This window comes from Serinus canaria, chromosome 13 (genome assembly GCF_022539315.1).
Source record: "Serinus canaria isolate serCan28SL12 chromosome 13, serCan2020, whole genome shotgun sequence".
Classification (NCBI taxonomy): Eukaryota; Metazoa; Chordata; class Aves; order Passeriformes; family Fringillidae; genus Serinus; species Serinus canaria.
The window spans coordinates 11507049-11530320 of record NC_066327.1 but is presented as its reverse complement, the minus strand read 5'-3'; the positions used below and the strand labels follow the sequence as shown (position 1 = coordinate 11530320).

The following is a 23272-nucleotide window of genomic DNA, read 5'->3' as shown; positions in this document are numbered from 1 at the left end:
TGGGGTGGTCCTGCAGGTCCAGGGAGAAGCAGAAAACCCTCTGATGTCTGGAGCCCACAGGCTCTGCTGCCCAGGGAAGGTGGGGAGCAAGCAGTGCTGGTGATTTCCGTGTGAGGAATGACTAAAGCTGCATGGCTCTTCCGCTGGGATAGACAGGCTGGGGCATAGTGCCTGAGGGCTGCAAAATCATGGCTTGCCTAGAGAAGGCAGCTCCTGGTGGATTCCCTTGTTGGGAGCATGGTGGGAGGCTGGTGGCTTGTTGCACGCTGCCAAGCAGCAGTGGAGCTCACCTTCACAGGGCCTTGTGGGTGTGAGATGTTTGCCTGGGTCCACGGGCAGTCGTGCATGGAAAAATATGGGTTTGCAATGGGTTTGCAAGGAGAAAATCCACTGTTCAAGCTGAAAGCCTCCCTTTCCCACCTTGGACTGTGAGCCAGAGGTGCCCAGTGCCGTTTTGCCTTGACCCGCCCCAGCTCCCCTGCAGCTCCTGCAAATCTCCAGCTGGGTGAGGACCAGCAGCCAGGTACAGTCACACTCCTGCTGTGTGCTGTGGGGGATCATGACCTCTGGGTGCATGCCACAGTTTACTGGGGAGACCAGAGCTGAGCCTTGCCTTGGGCCAGAGCTTTTGTCCTTCATTAGGAAAAGAAATACTGCTGCAGCTGCACTGGCATCTAGTGACTGGTTAAATGAATTCCAGGGGTTTTATTGCCTCTGGCTATCCCAGACCTTTGTTTCTCGTTTCACGTTGTTAAAAGAGGGGGTTAGCCAGGTCCCAGGGGGGCTTTTTCTCTTTGGTCAGAATAGTTCTGATGTTTTCAGCACAGCATTATTGCCCATCTGCGGTGCCTCATTGTTAAGGCAGAATAGTGGAAGTGGAGGTGGCCTGTGGTCAAGTCGGCGAGGAGGCACAAGTCCTGAGTCCAGCGTGGCCGCTCCTTTTGTCAAGCAAATCGCTCCATCTCTAGGTGCAAGTTCAGCAGAAGGAGGGTGAAAAACCTGGCCCTGCTGCAGCCGGTGCTGAAACTCCCACTAAGTTTTATAAGCTGAGGATATTAAGTGAGGAGTCTTGGAGTCTCTCCTGGAGTCGTTTCCCTGCTGAGGTAGCAGAAACAGGTCTCAGCCAGTGACTTGTATTTCACCTTACAAGTTCTCCCACGAGTGAATTGTTTTTCTTGCTGTGTTTCTGCCCCCTCCTTCCAGGGCGAGGATCCCTCCCGCAGCCTCTGCGGCCAAACCTGGAGGTGCCGTGGGACGGACGTCATGTGCTAATGAGGGAGGATCAGTTTAGGGGGTCAGGAAAGGCTGTCTCTGGGCAAACAGGGAGGACATAGTGATGGGAGAAGGCAAACATAAGGGCTATGGTCTCCTGCATCTGAGCACATAATAACCAGGCAGCTGCTGCTCCCCTGCTCTGGTTCTATGCAGTAAAGACAGCAAGAACCCGGGCAGTTCACAGGAAGGACCAGGAGAAAGGGGCAAGTGGATTGCAGACTGTCCTGGTCCCTGTTACTGATGGGCACTGCCCTGGAGTGAACAGAGCAAAAAATGAGTTAAAATTTTACCTGTCAGCTGGTTGCAACTCCTGTCAGAGCCTGGAAAACCCCAGTTCTGTTTCAGAGGAATTGATGAAAGAATAAGCTTGACTCTGCTCCTGGTGTAGGTGCATGCAAAGAGGGAAGAGATGGAACAGCTCACCGATGTTTGTGGGACCTGTTGTCTCTGTGTGAAGTGTAGCTGCCCACCATGGGCAGGTGTGGAGGGGTTAAGGCTTCTCCTGGCTGTGGCTCCAGTTGGCTGGGAAAATGCCATCCAGTGCATCGAGTCTGCCTGCCGTGATCTGCAGTGCCAGTAACAGTGACACAGCACCCAGGCTCCATCCCACCACGGCCACACCGCCCTGCCTGGTGAGACCACCTGCTCAGCAGGCTCTGGGGGCCGGGGTATCCCCCAGGGAAGGGTTAAGCAAAGAGGAGCAGTGCCAATGCCAGGCTGGGTGTCCAGGTTCTCCCTTGGCGGAGGTCAGTGGTGGTTCATGGGAAAGGAAAAATTGGCAGCTGGGCCGGATGTCCCTGCATTTCCCCTCTTCCTGCAGCCGCCTGAACGATGTTCCTTATTTAGCTTTCCTGACGGACAGGAGGAATCTGATGGCGGAAACTGTCACTGCCTGATAACAGTTCAGGGACCCCTTTATGATGGGCGGCACGGCAGGGAACAGGGCAGTGCTGCCCTGGCTGGGAGGGGACAGCCAGGGCTGCCCTTTGCTCCAGGTTCTCGGGACGGCCAGGCAGGGCGGGAAGGGCACTCACAGCCTTTCCCTTTATGCTGCTCTGTGTACAAACCTTCTCAGTGCTACTAAAATGACTCTCAAGACCAAGAAGTGATGGTGTGTGTCTCTATATCTGTAAGATTGGCTATTTTTCCTTCTTTTTGGTGAGGCATCTGAGCTGGTGGAAAGGGCCATGGATGGGCAGAGGGGAGGCGTGGAGCAAAGCCACCTTGCCAAGGTCTGAGACCAGGTACTTTGTACTCACTGGCAAAGAGGATGTGAAGGGCAGCTGGGGCTGGGATGCTCCAGCAGGAGCTGGGAGTGATGACCAGTGCCACAAGCTGAGCACACACATCAGTACTGGGAGCAGATCCCATACAGGAGTGTGCTGCATAAGCAGATGAACACAGCAAAGGAGATGTTCCTCCATGTATTGTCCCCAGGTTTTTCTCCATGGAAGATGGCATCTTCTTAGTGTCTGAGCCGTTCTCTCATATGTGCCCATGATTACCAGCCTCAAAACCACAAAAAGCCCTGAAACACATCTTGTATGTCAGTGTATCCATTGATTTTTGCCTTGCATCTGTGGGGGCCACCAGGCTGCTGCCATACCAGTAACAGCATTGTTTCCATGGCAATTAATGTACTTAAAAGGGCAGAATGTACAGCAAGACAGTATTTACTGAAAAGCAAGCCCTAAGCACAGCAGCCCTTGCCACTGGCCAGAGCGTTGTACTCTCAGTCTGTGGAATGCCCAGGTTGGCATTGCTGTGTTTTGCAGTGGGATGCAGGACATGGTGAGCAGGTTCAGCCAAGGCTGGATGGCACAGGGCTCCCACAGACCTGTGCAAAGGCTGTGCCACAGCCTGGCACCTTGACACCACCATTCCTCTGCTGCTTAGAGTTCTGTGCTCCCTAGGGTGGTTAGAGCTGCACACTCCAAAGTGAGCCTCTGTTTCAGTCTTAGCTGAGGAATGCTAAGACTGCATTATCTCACTGCAAGATGCAAAACCTCAGCAGGAACTCACAGGGGTTGTGTCAGTTCTCTCTGAGCCATCTGCTATCTGACCAGGTCACCCACATGAGCACCCATGAGTTCAAGACTGAAGTTTGGATCATCAAGTCATGGTGGTACCTCAGCACCAAATGCTTCTCACTTCAGCTGAGTTCAAATCCCTTTTGTGGTTGCTTTCTGCCACCAAGCAGCACAGGCAGGGAGACTGGTGCAAAGGGAATTGCTGTATCTGACCATGTGTGCTCCTGTGCTGCTCTGTCAGTGTCACAGAGGTGTGCAAGGCTGGTGGGCATGGCAAGGAAGCAGGAGCTCCTGCTCCAAACCCCAGTGCACGTTTCAGATGGTCATGCTGAGGATGAAATACCCTTGGGGAATGACAGGGATTTGCATCCTCCTGGCTGTTTTGAGGCAGAAAAAGCAGCAAAATTCAATTTGCAAGTTATTTGTTTAAAGTTATATGTGTTTCTTATGGTGTCACTTTCTAGCATGTGTCATTGCAGTGAGATGAGTTAACTTCCTGCTGCACTTTCCTGGGCAGGAGTCATCTCACCCATTCCCTCACATAAGAGTTTGGTGCAGAGCCCATGGCATTTGCTCTACACCCAGCAGGGGGGAGAAAGGCTTTTTTGGAGATGCTCCAGCCTGTCCTCAAGGAGGCGTTGAAGGAATTGGGGAGGCGATGGTGGAGCCAGCTCCTACCCCCCCTGCACAGTGTCTGCATGCATCCATGTTCCCAAGACTGGCTCTGTGCCTCAGCCAGGTTGTATTTAACCCCACAATTTCCCCCTCTTCCTCACTGGCCAACTCAGCTCCCTCCACCTCAGCAACTCGCAGCTGCATGAGGGGACTGGCATGGTCTGGCTGAGGGTGAAATGAAAGAGTAACATCAAAACAACTGACAGCCCCAGCCTCTGGAGACATGGCCAGGAGGAGACTGGGAGGCAGTGGGATCATGTGGAGTGAACAGTGGACAAAGGAAGGAAGTTTTTATTACTGGGCCAAATCCTGAACTCCTTCAGTTGTATTTAGGCCAATATCTCAGTGACTTCAGTGGAGCTTGGTCTGAGTAAAGAGAGAAGGAAGAGCTTCAGAATCCGGCCCCTGAGTTACTGTGTCATGTGGGAAGTTTATTAAGAATTTGCAAGCTCACGGTGGCTTTGCTGAGCAGGTGGTGGTAGCCAGTGAGCAGTGCCCCTGGCAGCTTCCCCTGGTCACTGTCCCCTTCCTCTCTGGGTCCTTCCCCATCCTGCAGCAGGTTCTCCATGCCAGCTGCTGGCAGGACAAGTTGGGGCTTGGCAAACCTTGCAGGGTGAGGTGCCCTGAGCTGGGCAGTGGCTCCACAGCTTTATGCAGGTCTGTTTGCACCTTCTCAAGACTCACGAGTCCCATAGAGGGTTTTGGGGTCATCATCCTTCTGAGTTACAGAGGCACTTGAGCTCTCCATGTAGCAGGGAAATCTGTAAAAGGTTTACTGGTTTTATTTATTCCTCAAAAAAGCACAGGGCCATGTAGCAGAACCTGGAAATTCCTCCACAAATTTCTCAAATTGTTTGGGGGCACCATGTATGTGTCTGCAAAGACCCACGTGTGTGCTGACAGTGAGGTTTGGCTCCAGGTTTAGCTCTCCATCTGTAACTTGTTTTTCCCATTTCTGAAGTACTGATGTCCACTGAGATGGATGTTAGATGTAGTGACCTAAAAAAATAAATACTGACATAAGTGCGGGTCAAGCCAGTACTTTCCATAATGACAGTAAATCTTGACATTTACTGAGGCAGGAATGTTGGGCACAAACAGTGGATTATACTCAGATTTGGAAACTGCCAGCTCAGAGTGATGGCAGCAAGCGAAATGGCACCCAGCAGAGGTGACGGCATCCAGCACCCACAGAAATCCATCACTCACACCCTGCCTCGTCCCAGCCCCAGCAGAGTCCCCAGAGGGGTGTAACTGGGTCTGAGTGGCCATCAGTCCCCTCCCCACACTGCAGTCCTGGCCCTCAGGAAGCAAAGGGCAGAGGTTTAACAGCACCTCTGAGAGCGTGACAGCCAGCTGCACAGTGGGATGCTCCCACAGGATGGGCATACATCCACACCAAGGAGATCACTCACCCCTTGGGCAAGCAGTGCATGGTCCTTGTGCTGGGATGAAGCACAGGGGAAGAAACTGGCTCCAAAAAGAATTACCTGGTGATGCCTTGTGAAGCAGTTTAGTTAGGAGTGTGCATCTGGGCCTCTTGCCTCCTCACGGGGTTTGTTGGCTGTTGCCAAACTGTCAGACTTGGCAGATGCTGGGCTGTAAGTGCTGGCTCTGGCAGTACAGCTGATGCTGGGATGGGATCAGGGCATATCCTGGTCTTTCACCTCCTCTCTGTGCCATGGCATCCCAGAGTGCAAGGGAAGGGCAGCTGCAGCACATCCCGCAGTGCCCTGCTCTGGGCAGGCAGGCTCAGACCCAGGATGTGTCCCCTTGGGTGGCAATGTTGAAGTGGGATTTTCCTGAGCACCTTTGCTTACTCCTGTACTACCAGGAGTGACGGGAGCACCACTGTTAGTGCTGCTCTGGGTGTAGCGTGGTGTCCACAGTTTAAACTTGGGGATGGAATTTGATGTTCCTCAAAGTCCCTGTACTGTAGGGCAGCAGGAACCTTTTCAATGATGTTGGTCACACCAGGATTGTGGCCAGCCCAAGATGCAATCCCTGCTGCCAAGGTGCCTGTGTTGCCCAATGATGCCCCTCCACAACATCCAGCATTTCACAATATTTATGGCTGTTTCTCACTCTTGGCTGCTTAGACAAATAAAGCATGAGGCTGTTAATCCCTGGCTCTCCAGCCTCCCAGCAATAACAAGGAGTGGGTGGCATTTGAAAGAATGCACTGGGGGAAAGGGGGAGTGCTGGGATCTATTTTTTATATGGAGGGGGAAATCCAAGCCTGCCTTCATTGAAGATAAGCGACGTGGCTGGGCTGAGCTCTGGCTCAGAGGTTTTAGTGGTGATAGAAGGCAGGAGACTTTGCACAGTGTTGGCCCCACCGTAACCTTTGCCAAAAGAAAAACACTTCTTAATACAATAGTGATTAAAAAAAAAAAAAGAAAAATAAACAGGACCCCACATGAACTTAGGAAACCTGTTCTGGCATAAAGAGAGATGTGTATGATGAAATAAACCTGAGTGGCACTTGGAAGGACTCTGGCCTCCAGACACACATTTCTGGGAGTGGGGAAGGGCCAGTGTCTGTCCTGGCCCCTTTGGTCCAGTATGGTGCCAAAACACCCCTACTCCCAAACAGCTTTTCCTGCATTTGTGGACTGAGCCAATGTGTCTTTCCTTCATCCACGCCTGGAATTCCCAAGGGGCTGGAGAGGCCACCACCAGCCTCACCCCACGGCTCTGAGCATCAAGTACCTCACGGTGAGCAAAGAGGGAGAGCCGAGGAAGTGGCGTGTTGTTTCCTTAGCACCGTTTCCCTGTTGGTGCTGGTGCTCCTTGGCTGGAAGTCATTAGCATGTGTAAACGCTTCCTTCCCAGCGCGTCCGCTTGCGTGCTCTTCCCACTGCGCTGCGTGGCAAGGGAAGCACCTTGGAGCAGGAAAACAACAGTCAGCCTCTGCGCACTAACAGAGAGTGACTGCGTGTTTGTGCAACTTGGTCACCCTGGGTGTAAGCTATTTTTAAAAAGCAGAAGGAGGTTTAGCTTATTGGCCTTCAAAGAGTGCCAGAGTCCTCTAGTGCCATTTAGGCTGGGCCTTTCATTGTAGGAATTGTGCTGTGATATACAAAGTGTGACATTTCCAACTCAGCCTTTCTTGGAAGGGAATTAAGTTAGTTTCATAGCTGCACAAGGGGTGTTATGTGGAGGTGGAGAGAGAAATCTGTGCAGATGTTAAACAGCCAGCTAATCTCAAGTGACGCGAATGCCCCAGTACACTTTGGCTCTCAGAGATGATGATTATCATCTCCTGCTGCAGCGGGTCCTGGCTTGTGGTCACAGCTCTGTGCCAAGAGAAACTGAGACCGTGTGCATCTGTGACTTGCCATCAACGCCCTGGACAGCCCCACAGGGCCAGGCTTTCTTCCACTGCCCTGAGTCTCTGCATCTTCAAATCTCTTTGCCCAGCAAGGAACAGATGGGATCACTGACCCAGGGCTGAGGTGCAGCCCAGCAAAATCCTGTGTGGGGGGAGAGCTTTGCTGTGCTCTTTAGAGCCCATCCCTCCTGGGGATTCTGCAGAGAACAGAGTAAGATTTCATTAACCACATCAGGGAAGGCTCTGGGTTTGGGCAGCTCTGGCTGGTTTCAGGAATGGCAGAAAGCCAAGCTGAGCTGTGCAGTAGAGGGTTGAAATTTCTTATCTCCTGCATGCTGTAGGTGCATTTACCCCAGGGATCCCACCTCCCGTCCTGCTCGCACCAAGGACTCTTAGATCTGCAGCGAGCGCTCAGAACTCCTCCGTCAGCCCTCACTGCTTGTGTCTGACCTCGTACCTGAGCCTTCCTTCCTCTGCTTCTACCTCTGATGACTAATTCTCCTTTGAAGAGTGCCTGTGATCTTCCTGGCCCTCCTCGTGCCCACCCCACCCAGGGTCGTGCCGATGCTCATGTGTGCGTGTGCAGGTGTGCACGGAGAGGCTGCACAGGGAGTAGGGCTCGTGCTCCCCAGGCAGCAGCTCTCTCTATGCTCCTGATCACTCTTTCCTTTGCTTTATTATTATTATTTTTAGATTATATTCAGTACTTGAAGCCCCCTCTTTGATAATCAGGAAGTTTAAATTCCTCCTGCATTTTGCTTGCGCTTCCTACTTTCTACGCCCATCCTCATCTAATGTAGCTTTTTCATGTTGCATTGACTCTGGGCTAAATTAATTTTCTTTGTTCCCTGTGTACCTTTAATTAGAAGGAATAAGGATTCCTCCTTTCTTGCACCAGTATACATTTTTCCAAGCCAGAGCAACCCAGTTTCTTCTGCCCTTCCCTCGGTGGTTCAGGCAGGGATGGAGGTACATGGAAGATGTATGACAGCCTTCCAGGGAGCCTAGAGCAGATGGGGAGTTGAATGCAGGTTTTCCAAGGCCAAGATAATTATCTAATTGCAAAACTATTTTTTCCCCACTTACCCTGTTTATCAATCAGCTTCTCTTGCGCCTCACAGCTGCAGATCAGCTTGAGGGTAGGTTGTGCTGCAGAGGACAGGCACTGCCAGCTCCAGGGCAGCTGTTTGGTTTGAGGGCTCTGAGTTGATTTCAGTTCACAGCTAAGTAGCAAACATCTGGATGCAGACTCCAGGGACATGAAGATGGAAGAGCAGGTCTTTCCCACTTGGTACGTTGTCTCCTAGCACAGCTGCAGGGCTTGCAGACCCCTGAAGAAGCCCAGCACAGTCAGTCTGGCACAGCAGACTGGGCAGGAGGCAGGCAGGGCACCCCAGGCTTTGCTCACATGGAGGAAACCTGCCTTGAGTGGCATACAGGTTTTTTTCAGTGTCCTGCTCAGTCTGTCCAGAAGCCAACAGTCTTAGGAAGAGTTAAACTTCAAAGGCCAGCAATTAAGCCCACACACATCAAGGAAAAAGCAAACCTGTGACTTGTTTTTTTCTTTCCAAATGCTACTGCCCTTTTCTCTCTGTGCTCAGTGCCGACCCTCGGGCTCTGTCTGACTTCCCGGTCAGCTGCCTCTGCCTCCCCATCTCCCAAAGAGAGTTGGATGCTGGGGCCTCACATGGCTTGAACTCCATCTTCCCCCAACAGCACACCTGCAGTTTGCTTCAGCAGGAGTTCACTGAGCCTCTGGAAATGGCTCATGATGGAGCTGTAGTTGATGATGTTGAATCTAAAGGTCTCTCTCCACTGTTTCTCAGGCTTTTCCCTTTGTGTTCATGCAGCAAAGTCCAGGTGCTGTGGGTAGAAGCCTCTGCCCAGGGGATGAAACTGGTCTTGGCTTTGCCTGGACTGCCAGCAGCCCCAGCATGGGCACCTGGAGCTCTGGGAAAGGGGATGCTGCCCTGGCATGGGCAGGAAGATCCTGGATGTACCCACTCTGTCGTGGCAGTGGGTGGTTTAGAGACTCCTGGACCTGGATGTGCCACCTGGATCGTGGGGTGTAAGAGCTGGTAGTGACTTGTCTTCTGGGAGCTTATCTCTCTTTGGGAATCTCTCTGTGGGTATCCCACAGTGGAAAAATCCACAATTTCCCTGAGTTGCATGAAGAGGTACTTGGTCATCTGCCTAGTAACTCCACAGGTACAGTGTAAGAAGCAGTGGATTGTAATTTCATTCCATCATTTCCCTTTAATCACTGGTGGGCTGCCATTCCTTCTCAATGGCCAAAGATGTGTCCTTAGGTCTCCATGGATTTGTTCCCACTGCTGCCAGAGGCACCTCAGCTCAGCAAAGCCCCTGGGGTTACACCTGGATAGTCACGGGGTGGAATTAACCTGCAATGGTCAGGCAACTCCTGAGCAATGCCAAAGAGATGAACTGGAGGGAGCAGCAGTACCAGGGATTTGCCCAGAGATCCCAGACCCCCAGGGCCCCCAGGGGATGTCCTTAGCCCATCCTGGCCATGCATTTGTGCTGGCAATACCTTATGCCAAGCAGTGGACTTGGACCAACACTCGTTTCACACAAGGTATGGACCATCCTTTGCATCCCTTCAAGTCAGAGATGTAATGAACGGTGTTAATTGCTGATCTCAGTCCCCTAAAGCCATCTGATCCCTCTGCTCCTTCTACACCACGTTAATCACACCCTGCTGGGGCAGAGAATGTTAGCAGGGTGAGATTTTGAAAGAAGTAAATTAAAACAGGAAGAGAAGCAACCTGACAGTCCTTAAGATGTGGGAGGATAATTTTAATTGAGTTTTGCAAGGGTTTAGCCGTGCAGTTAATAGGGGCCACTGGAAGAGGGCTGGTTATGTATGCAAAGCAGGACAGCTCGCCCAGCGCTCCTGCAGAGCCACGGCGGTGGCTGAGTGGGAGCTGCCACAGGCGTTTGGGTAGGTCTGAGGATTTCTGCCCCTTAGGGAGTGAATCCTGCGGACAGAATAGGTCCTGTTCCTGTCTGAAGGCGCTGGGCTCCCCCTCCCCTCCCTGCGCATCCCGCTGAGCCGGAGCTGCCCTCTGAAATGTCAGGGAGAGGAAGCAATCCTTGGCTTGTTAGTTTCTACAAGGAAATAAAACACACAGATGGCTCGAGCATCCTCTATCTCAAAGGCAGGAAAAGGATTCTCCGGGCAGGAGCAGGCAGCCAACAAACGCGCAGCGATCCAGGGAATGGAGGACCAAACAAAGCAGCGTCTGGCCAGCCCTGGCCCGCAGCAGAAAGGGTGGGCCGGCGGCCACCGAGGGGAAACCATCCCTCTGATGTGCCGGAGCATCCCTCGCTGGAGCGAGGGCAGCGAACAGGCGCTCCCCTGGGGCCCGGGCAGGCTGCTGACAGCAGAGATCCTGGAGGAGGTCTGCAGGGTGGCCCCGGCTGACCCGCTGCCCCCGGCCGGACATGTGGCTACCTGACACGGGCTAAGTTTGGCTCAGGACGGAGCCTCTCGGGGAGGATGGAGCAGGGAGCGAGCGCGGGGGGGCACGGGCAGCGAGAGGAAAGACGGCAGGAGACAGAAATGCAAACATGGCCTGACAGCCGTGGGGCAGGGGGAGGGGAGGAGGAAAAAGCAGGGTAAACCTGGCAGGATGGAGCAGGAAACCGGGCTGGAGCAAGCAGGGCGATGGTGAGATAGTGCTTCCTGCCGAGGGAGAGCGGCAGACAGATAAACGCTCCCAGACAGGCGCTCGCTGACCCCGCTTTGGGATGCTGTGGGATGACGTGGTGGCAGGACCCTGGGGCAGAGCAGAGTCCAAAACCAGGTGAGAGCATGGTCAGGCACTGTGTGTAGCCGTGCTCCGCCGCCCGGGGCAGCTGTCTCGGAAATACCCTGATATAAATCCCTGCCTGGAGGCACCAAGGGACCAGGGATACACGGGTAACTGCTCCTCAGGACGGCCCCTCTCTCTTGAAAGTGGTTTCTGCTTTTGAGCTGTTCTATTTCTCTTCCCTGATGGATGCCCAGCGTAGAAGATGAAGTGTTGAAGGAGCCTAGAGACCTTGTGCCTTTTTTTGCCTCATTACTCGTCAGTGCAGGTGGTTACAAGATACCAGAAAAGAACCAATTAATTAAAGTTTATCAGCCATGAGAGGCTAAAGAGACCTGTTGGGGTGCATGCACTGAGAACCACAGGCACTGGGTGTGCAGCTGTGGAGTGCCAGGGGCTGGGGAAGCAGGGTGGAATGCCCAGCCTCAGGGTAATGCTGCTCTGGCTGTGGCTTCTGCTGGTGTTGTGACCATGCTGCTGTCATGTAATGTGCTGCTTTTTTCTCTGCCCACCTCATCCCACTCCCCACTTGGCTGCCAGGCAGGGATGCTTTGGCTGGGGTCTCCCCTGGTTGCAGGTGCTGAGCTGGAGGAGAGCCCTGTTCCTTCAGTCCCCAAATGCCTTGTCTGTTTGGAAATGTCCTTCCTCCTCACCTGGCATCACTGCAGACACAGTGATGCTTAGGGTATCTCTAAGTCTGGTGCTAAAAGTAAAACATTTTCACCAGCTCTGGTGTCCCCTTCCTCAGCCCTCCTGTTTGTTCCTGCTCAGGGGGCTCCCACCTCCACACACCAACTGGCCCACAGGTGTTTGGGGGCAAAGATGATGTCTCACACTACTGGTGGTGGACAGGAAGGATCAGACACCCTTTAATGATGGTCACCTCTGTGTTTGTATTGACTGAGTTTCTACAATTATTTTTCCTTTCTGTCCCCTGAGAAAGGAGACATGTCCTAATTGAAGCAATGGAACATCTGATGCTTTGGGAACATCCCCACAAACTCAGAAGGATACAAATCCACCCCACTTTGATTTAGTGTTGTTGCAGGACTTTGAGGTCCATGGACAAATATTTGCAGAGCAAAGGACCAATGCCTTGCCATTGGCACTGCCCACAGTGAGAAGGGAAAGGAGCTGCCCAAGGCCTGAGTGAGCCCCTGGTGTGTGGGTTCAGCTGTGTGGGACTGTCATGGTGCTGTGGGATCAGAGGGGCTGGTCCTGCTCTGAGAAGCACAGCCCTCCTGTTTAACCCTTCTGAGGCAGGTCTGAACTGAGGGTCAACTCTGACTTTTGGGACAGGGAACATCTTCCATCAACCCATAAAAGAAGGGGTCTGCTCTCTTTGTCTTTGTGCACATGCATAGTTTTGGGGTGATTTTCAGTTTTTTATCATTATCTTTTTTCATTTGTTTGCCTGTTTCCATCACTGTTTTCTTCCCATCTTCACTGTGGGCCTGGGGGGCTGTCCCCCTGCCCTGGCAGTCCTCGGGCACAGGCTGCTGGGCAGAATCTGCTCTATTTTGGTGTCAGTTCCCACCATTGTTTGGGGCTCACTTTGCCCACTGTGAGTTTGGAGAAAAGACACCTGGTGTTTCATCCCTACATCGGCTGGAGCCTGACATTTATTTCTCAGCCTCGTGTGATATCTCACCTCTCTGCAAAACAAGCCTTCCTCCCTGCTGGAGAGCACTGGGAGGAGGAAGAGGAGGAGCTGACAGCCCTACTTCAAATTCCCCTGCTGCTCTGCCAGCTGCCTGCTCCTTGTGTGACGTGACACTCGCGCTTTGCCGCTCCAAGCCACAGTTGGATGCTTGCCCCGTGCATGAGAACAAGTCTCTCTATGGGGGAACTTCAGCCCTGTAGGTGGGAATTTGGCCTGGCTCTGCCTCCAGCACGTGGACTTCCCGCATGTCTGTGGGCAGCCATAGGTCCTCCAGCACAGGAGGGCAGTGGGAATGGGCAGTGAGTTGTACCAGCACAGGGCAAGTGGGGAATTCTAACTGGAGCTGGGGAGAAATGGCACCTGAGGTGCTGGAGTTAGTTCCCGTGGGGCACATGCAGTTTTGCCAGAAAATGCTGCTAATTCAAACAAGTCCAGCCTGGAATGCAGGAGAAGTCTGCAGAAAGAGCAGAGCAAAGCTTCTCCTCCCTCTGCCCCCGTGCTAGCTACTGCTGCTCTTTTGAACAGTCCCTCTTGGCCAGAGAGGGACCAGAATTTTACTGTTGGTTGTTCAGAAGCAGAGTTTGCTCACATAGTAACTGGCGCAAACAAAATTTTCCTTTTTAGAAAGTGTCCAAATCTTGAGTTCCTGCATTGCTCTCTTGGACAGATGTTCATTGACTGGGAGTTTTTGTCTGAAAACAGCAAAGTAAAGGTGAGGCAACAGTAGGGTCAGGGGAGCTTTGCTGGGGGAAAGGACACTCTTTTTTCCCTTCCAGCCTATCTCTTGCCCCAGTACAGCACTGGGGTGGGCAGGTTGGGCTGGGCAAGGTGCAGACAGACAGGCCTCACCCAGAGCAGCTTTGTTTTGTGCATGTTATCTTGCAGCTCTTGTCACAGGACCCCAAGGTGTGGTGGCAGGAGTGTGAGCTGGGCCGGTGAGCTGGGGCCATGTGATGGCTGTGAGCAGAGTGAAGCAGGGCAGTGCTGGGGAAGGAAGTCAGCGAGAAGGACAGAGTGTGAACAAAATCCCTGTCCGGAAAGGCCCCGTTAATCAGTCAGCAGGGCCGACTCAGCAGAGAGGGAGGGAAGGGGAAGCAGAGAGGGGCTGAGGTGGTGTGGGGGGGCTTGGGGAGGATCCGGTGCAGGGCTTCCTGTGAGTGGAAGCAGATGGAGAGCAGGAGCTGTGCTGTGCCATACTGCACCATACCTTGCTGTACCTTGTCCCTCACACAGCCTTTGTTCTGTTCCCAAAGCCACGGCACGCTGTGGCAGTGCTGGCTCTGGCACTGATGCTGCTCTGCAGGGATTTAGCATCTGCAGCCATTGCAAGGCAAAACCAGACCCCATGCTGGACTTTCCCACATCCCCAAGGGTGGCGAGAAGAGGTCAGGCTGCAAGATGCCCTGGGGTGGATAGCACTTTCCAGGGTGAACATGGCTTCCCCACAAGGCAGAGAGCCCTGGATGCAGGATGCAACTGAGAGCAGCAGTGGTGCCAGGGTACAGAGAGAGGTAGAGGGGCCTGAAAATGAAGCAGCCATTAGTGATAAGGAGAAGGCCCTCAGTGCAGCCTGGCCCCTTTCAGAGCCATGCACTGCAAGATCAAGGCAAAGAAAACTGCTGGGAAATGTGCTTCTCTGGAAATAGACAAGGTGTGACTGGCTGTGGGATCCTGCTTCCTCTCACCGCATCCCATCAATCCCCCTCTGTTTATTTTAATATCCTGCTGCCAACTTGCTTGAAAAAAGCTGCAACCATCTTGAAAAAACAAAGCCAGAGCTGCTGCATGCCTTTTTAATTACATTAATGCTTTCCCTGTGCAAGGGCACAATTGGGTGTGCAGGAGAAAGAGGGAGCTGCTTGGAGGGCTAGGGAGATAAAGCATCACAGGGGTTGGAGGTGGGGAAGGAGGGACTCAGAGGAGAGGAGACACTCCATGCTCTGGAGACATCTCCCTCGCACTCTGGGATTTGCCAGAGACACAAACCATCTGTGTGTCGGTTAGCAGAGATTTTATGGCCAAACCCAGCACCAAATTCAGTGCTGGGGAGAACAAAACACAGGAGAGAGCCACGGCAGGGCACACGCTCCCTCGGGGAGGGAAAGGGCAAGGCCAGCCATGGGGTGGATCCATCTGGCAAGCACAGAGTGATAGAGAATTTTTGCAGGGAAAGCTGATGTCTTTGAAGATGATTTTGCAGGCTGGGAATGGGTCTGTGCATCCCTTTGCCTGTCCTGGATGCCACAGGTGGCTCTGGGCATCGGCATCCCGAGATGCCAGGCATCAGCGTGAGTAGTGGATCCCCAGTGTGAGCCAGTGCAGGGAGTCCCCAAAGTTCCCAGCAATCCAGGGCCAGTGAAGAAGCTGGATGGCCAGGAGAGCTGGCCCAGCAGTGCTGCCAGCAGCAGGAGAGTCCCCAGCCCTACACCACGGTGCTTTCGGAGGGAGCAGTGGTTCCTTTTCCTGTTGTACTCACGGAGGGCCATGGACAGGATGCATCTGCAGGAATCCCACAGCCCCAACCTGCACAGATCGTACTTTTCCTTTCTTCCCCTCCACCCCCTGGTGTTGTTTGCTAACAGGTCACCAGGCAGCACGTGAAGGGAGGCAGGGGGTTATTTCTGCCATCATCCTGTTCCCCCCAGCCCCAGCAGTGGGGCACATCATCAGCCAAGAGACTTCTGCCACCTTGGCACTTCTTTAGTGGTTCAAGGAGAGGGACCATGCCAGTTTTAAGATTTAATTCAGTGTCTGCTGCAGCCCTGGAGCTGGCCATTCCAGAGTTTTGGGGATTACCTTTCTGCTTGCTGCCTCAGAGCACAGACAGGATGAGAGGGTTTGTTATCCCCAGCCAGCCCTGTGCAAGCCATTATCTTCTGCATCTTGGACTGAGCACTGTGGGGGTACAGGCACCCCCAGCTGCTCCCTGGGACGATGGACAGGGGAGCTGTGGCCATCTGGAGAGCAGTGTTTGCACTGGGATAAGTGTGTCCGGCATTAATAGGAAATGCAGCTTAGCAGACAGATTCCTTCCCCCGCCTCCTTTTTTTAATAAATCTTGTTACATTTTGAAGGGATTTTACAAAAAATGTGGTCATTTATTTTCACAGCCCCAGGGCACATTTTTTCTGTGTGACATCTGACGTCCCCTCCTTAGGGGAAGGGGAGGTTTGAGGCACATGGCAGGGTGTCCTCCATGGTGGCCGAGCACCACGCAGCCCAGGGACCACAGGGACCCGTGTGTTGAGTGACAAGTGATGGCTGCTGCTGCTGCTGTTGAGGGAGAGGTGTCTGTAGGACAGGCTGTGGCAGCGGGACATGCCCACAGGAGGTGGCCAGGACTGCCCCTGGGCTGACACTCCTTCATGTGGGCAAGTGGAGGGAAGGCAGGAGATGATGGGGGGAGATGGCTGTCACCCTGCTGTTGCCATGGGGGCAGCCATGGGGACACCAGCTCCGGGGGGAGATGGCTGTCACCCTGCTGTTGCCATGGGGGCAGCCATGGGGACACCAGCTCAGAGCCGGCGCAGGCGGGAAGGAAGTGGAGAACAATTAGGGAGAAGGAGGCCGGCAGGCCGGCTGGCAGGGCTGGCGGTGCCACTCCGCACGTCCCTCACTACCCTGTCCCCCCAGCAGCCTCTCCTGGTGGCACTCTGGCTTCTCCACCAGCCTGGATCCCCATGCTGCCCCTGTGGCTGAGAAGCTGGTGGGCATTTGTTGTCTCCTGGGCCAGGGTTCCCCATAGAGAAACATTCCTAGAATCATTGGGTGATTAAAGTTGGATAAGACTTCTAAGATCATCAGGTCCAGCCACTAAGCCAGCACCACTGTGTTCACCACTAAATCAGGTCCCCAAGTGCCACATCCACATGTCTTTTGGACACTTCCAGGGATGGTGGCTCTACCTGGGAAGCCTGTTCCAACGCCTGACTGTCTTTTAAGTGTAGAATTTTTTCCTAATACCCAATACTACTCTCCCCCCCCCACCCCAGTGCAACCTAAGACCATTTCCTCTCATCCTGAGGCTCTCAACCTGTAGTCCTCAGGTTCTGAAAGAAAGGTGTTACAGTTGCTTGTGAAACACGTGGAGACACCACATCCCTGAGACATCTCCAGCCCTGCCAGGTCTCTCTGATACCTGGGTTTAAATGTGACAAGGGAAGGAAACAGACATACACAGAACACAGTTGCAGAAAACTTCATGTTTTTGAAGAAAGTCAAGCTAGCAGCATATTTTTGCATTCTTTTCTTCCTTAGCATTTAGCACCTACCTGAGTCACAGCCTCACATTCCATAACATTTTTCCCCCTCTCTATTTCTGGTTAGTTTGCTTGTTTTTGCAGTCAACAAGAATTCTTTTGAATTATCTCACATCTCCAGAAGCTGGAGTTTTAAGATAAAGATCATGAAGTAATGACAGTTGGCAACCCTGTGCTGATAAAAAACACCAGTAGTCTCTGAGGGTAACCAGTACTTCGAGATGTTTTGTCAATGAGGAGCTCACTTAGGGTGCGTGTCTGGCATGCCAGAGATGCAAACACACAAAAAGTGGGACTCTCCCTGTAAAAAGGTGGAAGAAGAGCATGATAATGTTTAACTGCCTGTCCCTGAGCCTGGATAATTTCACTCCTGGAATGCCTGTCCGGTGGTACAGGGAAGGGGGCTGCTGCAATCCACTAAGGTTGGTCCTAGGCAGGTGACTGAGAGTGCACCACAGGAGAAGGGCATTCCATGAATGCCTCCTTGCTCCGGGGAGCATCTCAGTACAAACACATTTGTGGCATCTGGGCATCCCTGATTGTCCCCCTGACTACAGAAAGCTACATGTGTATGGAAAAATCTCCTGCCAGACTCCCTCTGGTTAGCAGAGGGGATCATTTCAGAGCCCCAGTCCAAGCAAGCCCAGTATCATTCACCTGGTGAGGAATGACTTCAGTAGAATTCCCCAATTTCTGGTCTTCCATTCTTTTTCTGGCTCTCATCTGTGTTAGAATGTCTATCAAAACACAGGGACTGTCTGGCCCTGGCCCAAGAGCTGCTCACTGGAGCCAGGAGGGCTGCAGGTAAATCTCTTGTGTCCCACTGAGCCAGCATTAGCTACCCTGTGGGAGCAGACCCAAGGAGATGTTGGCTTCAGGAGCCTCTGCCCCTCTCTGGGCTTGTGGCACCAGGATACCTGCTGCCCACAGAGCTGGGCCCAGGCTTGGGGATCCCTGCATCATCACCTCTCTCCTTTCTCTCCACAGATCTGGTGAGCAGCTATTCTATGACCCCTCCTACTCTGAGCATCACCGAGGAGGAGCACGTCATCAACGCCAAGGACACGCTGACCATCACCTGCAGGTAGGCACCAGCAAGTGTGGCTCTGTCTACTCTTACCTGGTGAGGGTTGGAGGTCCAGGCAAGGAGAGCCCACCAGGGACACCAGGGCTGCAGTACTCCAGCAAATTAGCATGTCTGACTACAAACCTTCCACATCCCCCAAGTGTGAATTCATCTAATTAATTGAAAAAGAAGCAAAAGACATCTCAGAGGATTCAGTGATAACCTCTGCTCTAGTCTTTCAGAGAAGAAGAAAGATAAAGAAACATTTTGTGTGATTTGATAGCTTTGCTGTAAGCTCTTCAGGGAAACTGATCTTCCTGACTCTCCTTGTCTTTCTCTGACGTTGCTTATTGTCACCTCACTGGGGCCACTGAGATTGAAGTTCTGGTTTCTAAATCTAGTGGGACATTTGGGAGACACTGAGAAATATCCATGGGAGAAGGCAAGGCTGCAGATAGTGGTGGCTATGAGAGGCCTCCAGTTTTTTTAGGAAGAAGGGATTTAATGCTCTCCCTTTATATATGTGGGTGAAAAGAAGCCCCAGCCAGGCCAGGTGAATAGCTGTGAGAGGAGCTGGAGAATCTCTGGTTGTTTTGGGCACATGGCTCTGAGAAGGTCGTGTGTCTGAACTGATTTATCTGTGCTGGGACACTTGGCTGTGCATGTTTTCTGACTGTCTCCTGTCTCAGAAAGCACAAAAAAACTGCCATAAACAAGTGGGAGAATTGCCCAAGGTCAATTTTCCTGGAGTTTCCCTTCAGCAGCTGAAAACAGATCCATGCTTGGGATCTGACTGCTGGGTCCAGTGGGGATCTAAATTCAGCGTGGGCCTCAGATGGGTGTTTCTCAGTGTTATATATAACCACAGAGCAATTACTGCAAACACTTGGCTGGCATTGTGTTCATGTCTTGTCACAAACATATTTAACTTTTCCTGGAACAGATGGCATTGCTTTTCCTTTGTGAATCGGTTCATAACCAAGGGAGAAGGACAGAGGAAAGGTTGTTGATATTAATTACTGAACTGCTTTCACTCAGTCTGGGAATCTGAGTGGTTGTGGGCTTGTTTTCATCCGGTGACTTGAGGAGCCATCACGAGTGCTGAGATGGAGGAAATGTGTGAGTTGGAGATCTGTCCATGACTTTCCTGGGAGGCTGTGGTCAGCCACAGAGCCACTGTGGGAGCATAGAGGAAGAGAAGGGAGTTTGGGGATTCCAGTACTCTGCTGTGGTACTTTTCCCCACAGAGGGATGTGGGAACTGACACTCTCTATTAAAACCTTGGAAGAGGTGAGACTCAGTGAGAATATTCTGAATGAGCTTAGAATCAGGACAGACCCTTTCTCAGTAGGGGCCCAGAAAGGGACACAGAAAGCACTTTCAAGACTGTTGTCTGTAGATTGAGCCAAGTTTAAAGGACATGCTGAAGTTAGAGGTGTGGTAAAAGAAGGTGTCTTCTGCAGCTGTGAAAGACTGAACTGGCCATCTGAAGAGCCCAGGACCATCTGCAAAGAGCACTAAAACCCACATACCTTCTGCCCATATTGCTCTTTGGCTGCTCCTTGCCCCTGCATCCTGCTCCTTGGGGCTGTGCAGATGTGCTCCTTGGGGCTGTGCAGTGTCCTTCACACCATCTGCACATAGATAAGTCTCAGTATCTCCTGCATGGCTCAGAGCATTCCTCTTTACCTTCTGAGCTCTCAGTCCTGTGTTTGTCTGTCTTGAGGAAAGGACTTTGACTGCAAGACACTTATTCATTTAAATGAAGAGTAAATCTTTCCTGGTCCCTGGATCTCTAATTACACCCAGCTGCTTCTCCAACCTCTTCTCTGGACCATGGCCCACCCTGGGAAGACCTGGCTTGTGTTAATGGGAATTGAAGGGAAAAACATGCAGACCACCAAGAGAACAGGCAAAGGAGAAGGTGGTAGGGCAGGGTAGGGCAGAAACAAATACAAAATCAAATCCAGGATTCAGGGATTTCCTGCTGAGCATCGTGTTGGAGGTGACTTCAGTTTGACCCTGGTCTTCCCTTGAGAGCAATGTCCTCTGGCTGCTCTTTGAGCTGCCCTGGAGCCAGGAGTACAGGCTTGCTTGAAGCAGTGCTTCAGCAGAAAGATGAGCTCAAAACCCCCATGTGAGACTCCCTGGAGACCTTTCAAGCTTCACCCACCGAGCGTGAGAGCCATGCAGCCAACTGTGCTCTCAGGCTCCCTCGCAGCAGCCTGGATCTCAGACACCCCCAGCTCTGCTGCCCTGCTCCTGCTCCACAGCCCACCAAGCCTCACTGGTGACCAGAGCCCGTGCCAGGCCACGGGGAAGCAATGCCTCTGGAGCTGGGCATGCTTAACAGATACACAAAGGCACAACACACACACAAGGAGCCACCAGATGCTGGGGCTCTGCTTTTGCAAATGCCATCACGTGCAGTCCTGTTCCCTTGTCACCCAGCACAAGGCAGCCTTGAGAGGCTTAGACAGAGCAGGGGACCAGTGCAGGAGCATTCCCCAAAATAGAGATTGTGCCAGGGCTGGCTGAAAGCCCCAGGGATGTTTTGATCCAAGCATGTGGCAGAACAGGGGGAAGGGGCTGATGCCCAAATGGACAGTGCAGCTTTTATTAGCTCCCATTCCTAGAAGGAAGGAAAGAATATTGTGAATCTCTGCATTCATGCCCTCAGCAGCCTGCGTGGGGGGAAAGCAGAGAGCTTGTGCTGTTACAGCTCATGAGCATTGGAGCAAATCCCACAGGAGTCAGCTGCACAACAGCAGAAACCTCTGGAGGGATCAACTTGGTCCTGGCTGTGCCATCCCATCCCATCCCATCCCATCCCATCCCATCCCATCCCATCCCATCCCATCCCATCCCATCCCATCCCATCCCATCCCATCCCATCCCATCCCAGCACCAGCCCATCCCAGCCCACCAGCCCATCCCAGCCCATGCCCAGCCCATCCCAGCCCAGTCCCATCCCAGCCACCCAGCCCATCCCATCACCAGCCCAGTCCACCCATCCCAGCATCCCAGCCCAGCCACAGCCCATCCCAGCCCACCATCCATCCATCCACACATCCCATCCATCCCAGCCCATCCAATCCCAGCCCATCCCATCCCAGCCCATCCCATCCACCATCCCATCCCAGCCATCCCATCCCATCCCATCCCATCCCATCCCATCCCATCCATCCATCCCATCCCATCCCATCCCATCCCATCCCATCCCATCCCATCCTGCAGGTGCTGGGCTCACAGGTGGGCAGCAAACCAAGAAAAAGAAGGGCAAGGATGTCCTTTGCTGCCCAGTGACCTGTTCCCAGAGCTGATTCACAGATGTACAAACTCGTCTGTGGCAGAGAGGAAATATTTGACCCCGGAGCCCTCTTGGCTCCTGTGGAGGAAATGAGCACTGTGGCAGTGCTGAAGGAGTCTGAGGATTATGTGAAGCCCCACAACTACTGCTCCAGAGCAGTGTTCAGGAACACACAACACCTGCTGCTCTCTCCTACATGTGTTTGGCTGCTGTGAACATCCTCCATGGTGCTGAGGGGAATTTGGTTTATCCCAGCTAAGCCACAAAACCACAACCAGCTTTGCCCATCATACCACGCATGGGAGTTTCAAAGAGGATTGAAGAAGAGGGGTGCCATCTGCAACATCTCCCTTGAAGTGCATCTATCCTGAAAAGATTGAGGAAAACAGCTGTGGAGAAGACTACAGTGCATTTTTTTCCAGCTGGCATCAGCAGGCTCCATTGCCAAGAGGCAAATTACCACCAGGCTGAAAGAAAACAACTTGGGAATAAATCTTGGAAGGTAACAGATAGGAGAGAAGGAACTGTCCAAAACTTCTACTTGGACCCTTCCCCAAATGCAGGGGGTAGATTCAGAAATAAATCCACGTGACCCTGGCCTGCCCTCATTCCTGCCTTCTTCTGCTCCTCTTAACACACCAGTGACACAAACTAGGGCTCACAGTAAGGCCCACACCCTCTGTGTCCCCCCCAAGCCTAAGGACATATGAAAGGAAATGAAAGCACATCTGAAAGGAATGCCTGGGCTGAGCTGCCCACGGGCTGGTTGGCATGTCTGTGTGCACTGGCCCATCCATGTTTATATAAATATGTGTCACTCAGCTACTGCAGGCCTGGATGGTTAATGGAACAAGTGGATCTGATAATGTGTGAAAATCCCAGTGGGTAAACAAACAGAAAGCGGAAACGCTGGAGACTTTCACAATTACCCTCCTGCAAGTGGAGTGCCAAAAATGCCTGGTCTGAAGCTCTCAGCTCTGGGCTGAAGGCAGGGACAGCCCCATGGTCTGTGCCAGTGCAGTGGGGCTGTGGGACAGCTGTGGCAGAGGCCACCAGGTGTTCCTGGTTTGGTGATCAGTTTCACTGCTACTTTCTGTTTGCGTGAATAGGATGGGAAAAACTCAAAATTCAGCTCTTATTTTTATTGAAGTGTTCATGAGACTCTGGTACTTGGGAGAAGCTTGCCTCTGCTTCATGAGCACAAGCTGCCAGAGCTGTACTTACAGTTCTGCCTCAGGCACTGATAGCATTTTTAGTGAAAGCAGAAGTTTGAGCTAGGTAAGGGGCTGTGTGGCTGTCCCCAGGGACTTGTCACTGCCTCTAGAGCCCTTGTGCTTGGCAACACGGGAAGAGTGCAGCACACTCTCTCCAAACTCATCTGCAGCGAGCTGGAAGAGAGCAAAGTCTGCTCTATCCAGGGAAGATAAATCAGCTGCTGAAGACAAACACAAAGGGGCAGGTCTTTCCCCCACGCTTGGACAGAAATCCTGTCCTTGTTGCATCTGAGCCACTGTGCCCTCCAATGGCACCTTGTCTCTCTTCCTCCTCACTGTCCCTTGCTGTCTAGTGATGGTCACAGTCTGCCTGTGCTTAAAAACATCTGCCCACGGAGCTGCCCTGGCAGAGGAGCTGCGTGTGCCAACACGTCTATTCCCAGCTTGCATAATAGATGAACCCAGTTTCCCCTCACAGAGCTGATGGTGCTGACAAAAGGCCATTTTTACCCCACAGCTGTCTCTTATGATGGCTTCTTCCACCCCCCCCCAGTTTCTTTTTTTTTTGCATGTACTTAAGTGACTTTCGGCTATTTGGCAAACTTTCAAGTGG

The 23272-nt window shown here is 52.6% G+C and overlaps 1 protein-coding gene across 2 annotated transcripts in view; it reads left to right on the top strand.

Annotated features, from left to right (window-relative positions):
- FLT4 (fms related receptor tyrosine kinase 4) overlaps window positions 1-23272 on the top strand; it is a 57895-nt gene that overhangs the window by 3326 nt on the left and 31297 nt on the right. For both annotated transcript variants that reach the window (XM_050979696.1, XM_050979695.1), the window contains exon 2: window positions 18057-18153. In XM_050979696.1, coding sequence (XP_050835653.1) covers window positions 18057-18153 — 97 coding nt within the window. The remainder of the gene's footprint in view (window positions 1-18056; window positions 18154-23272) is intronic.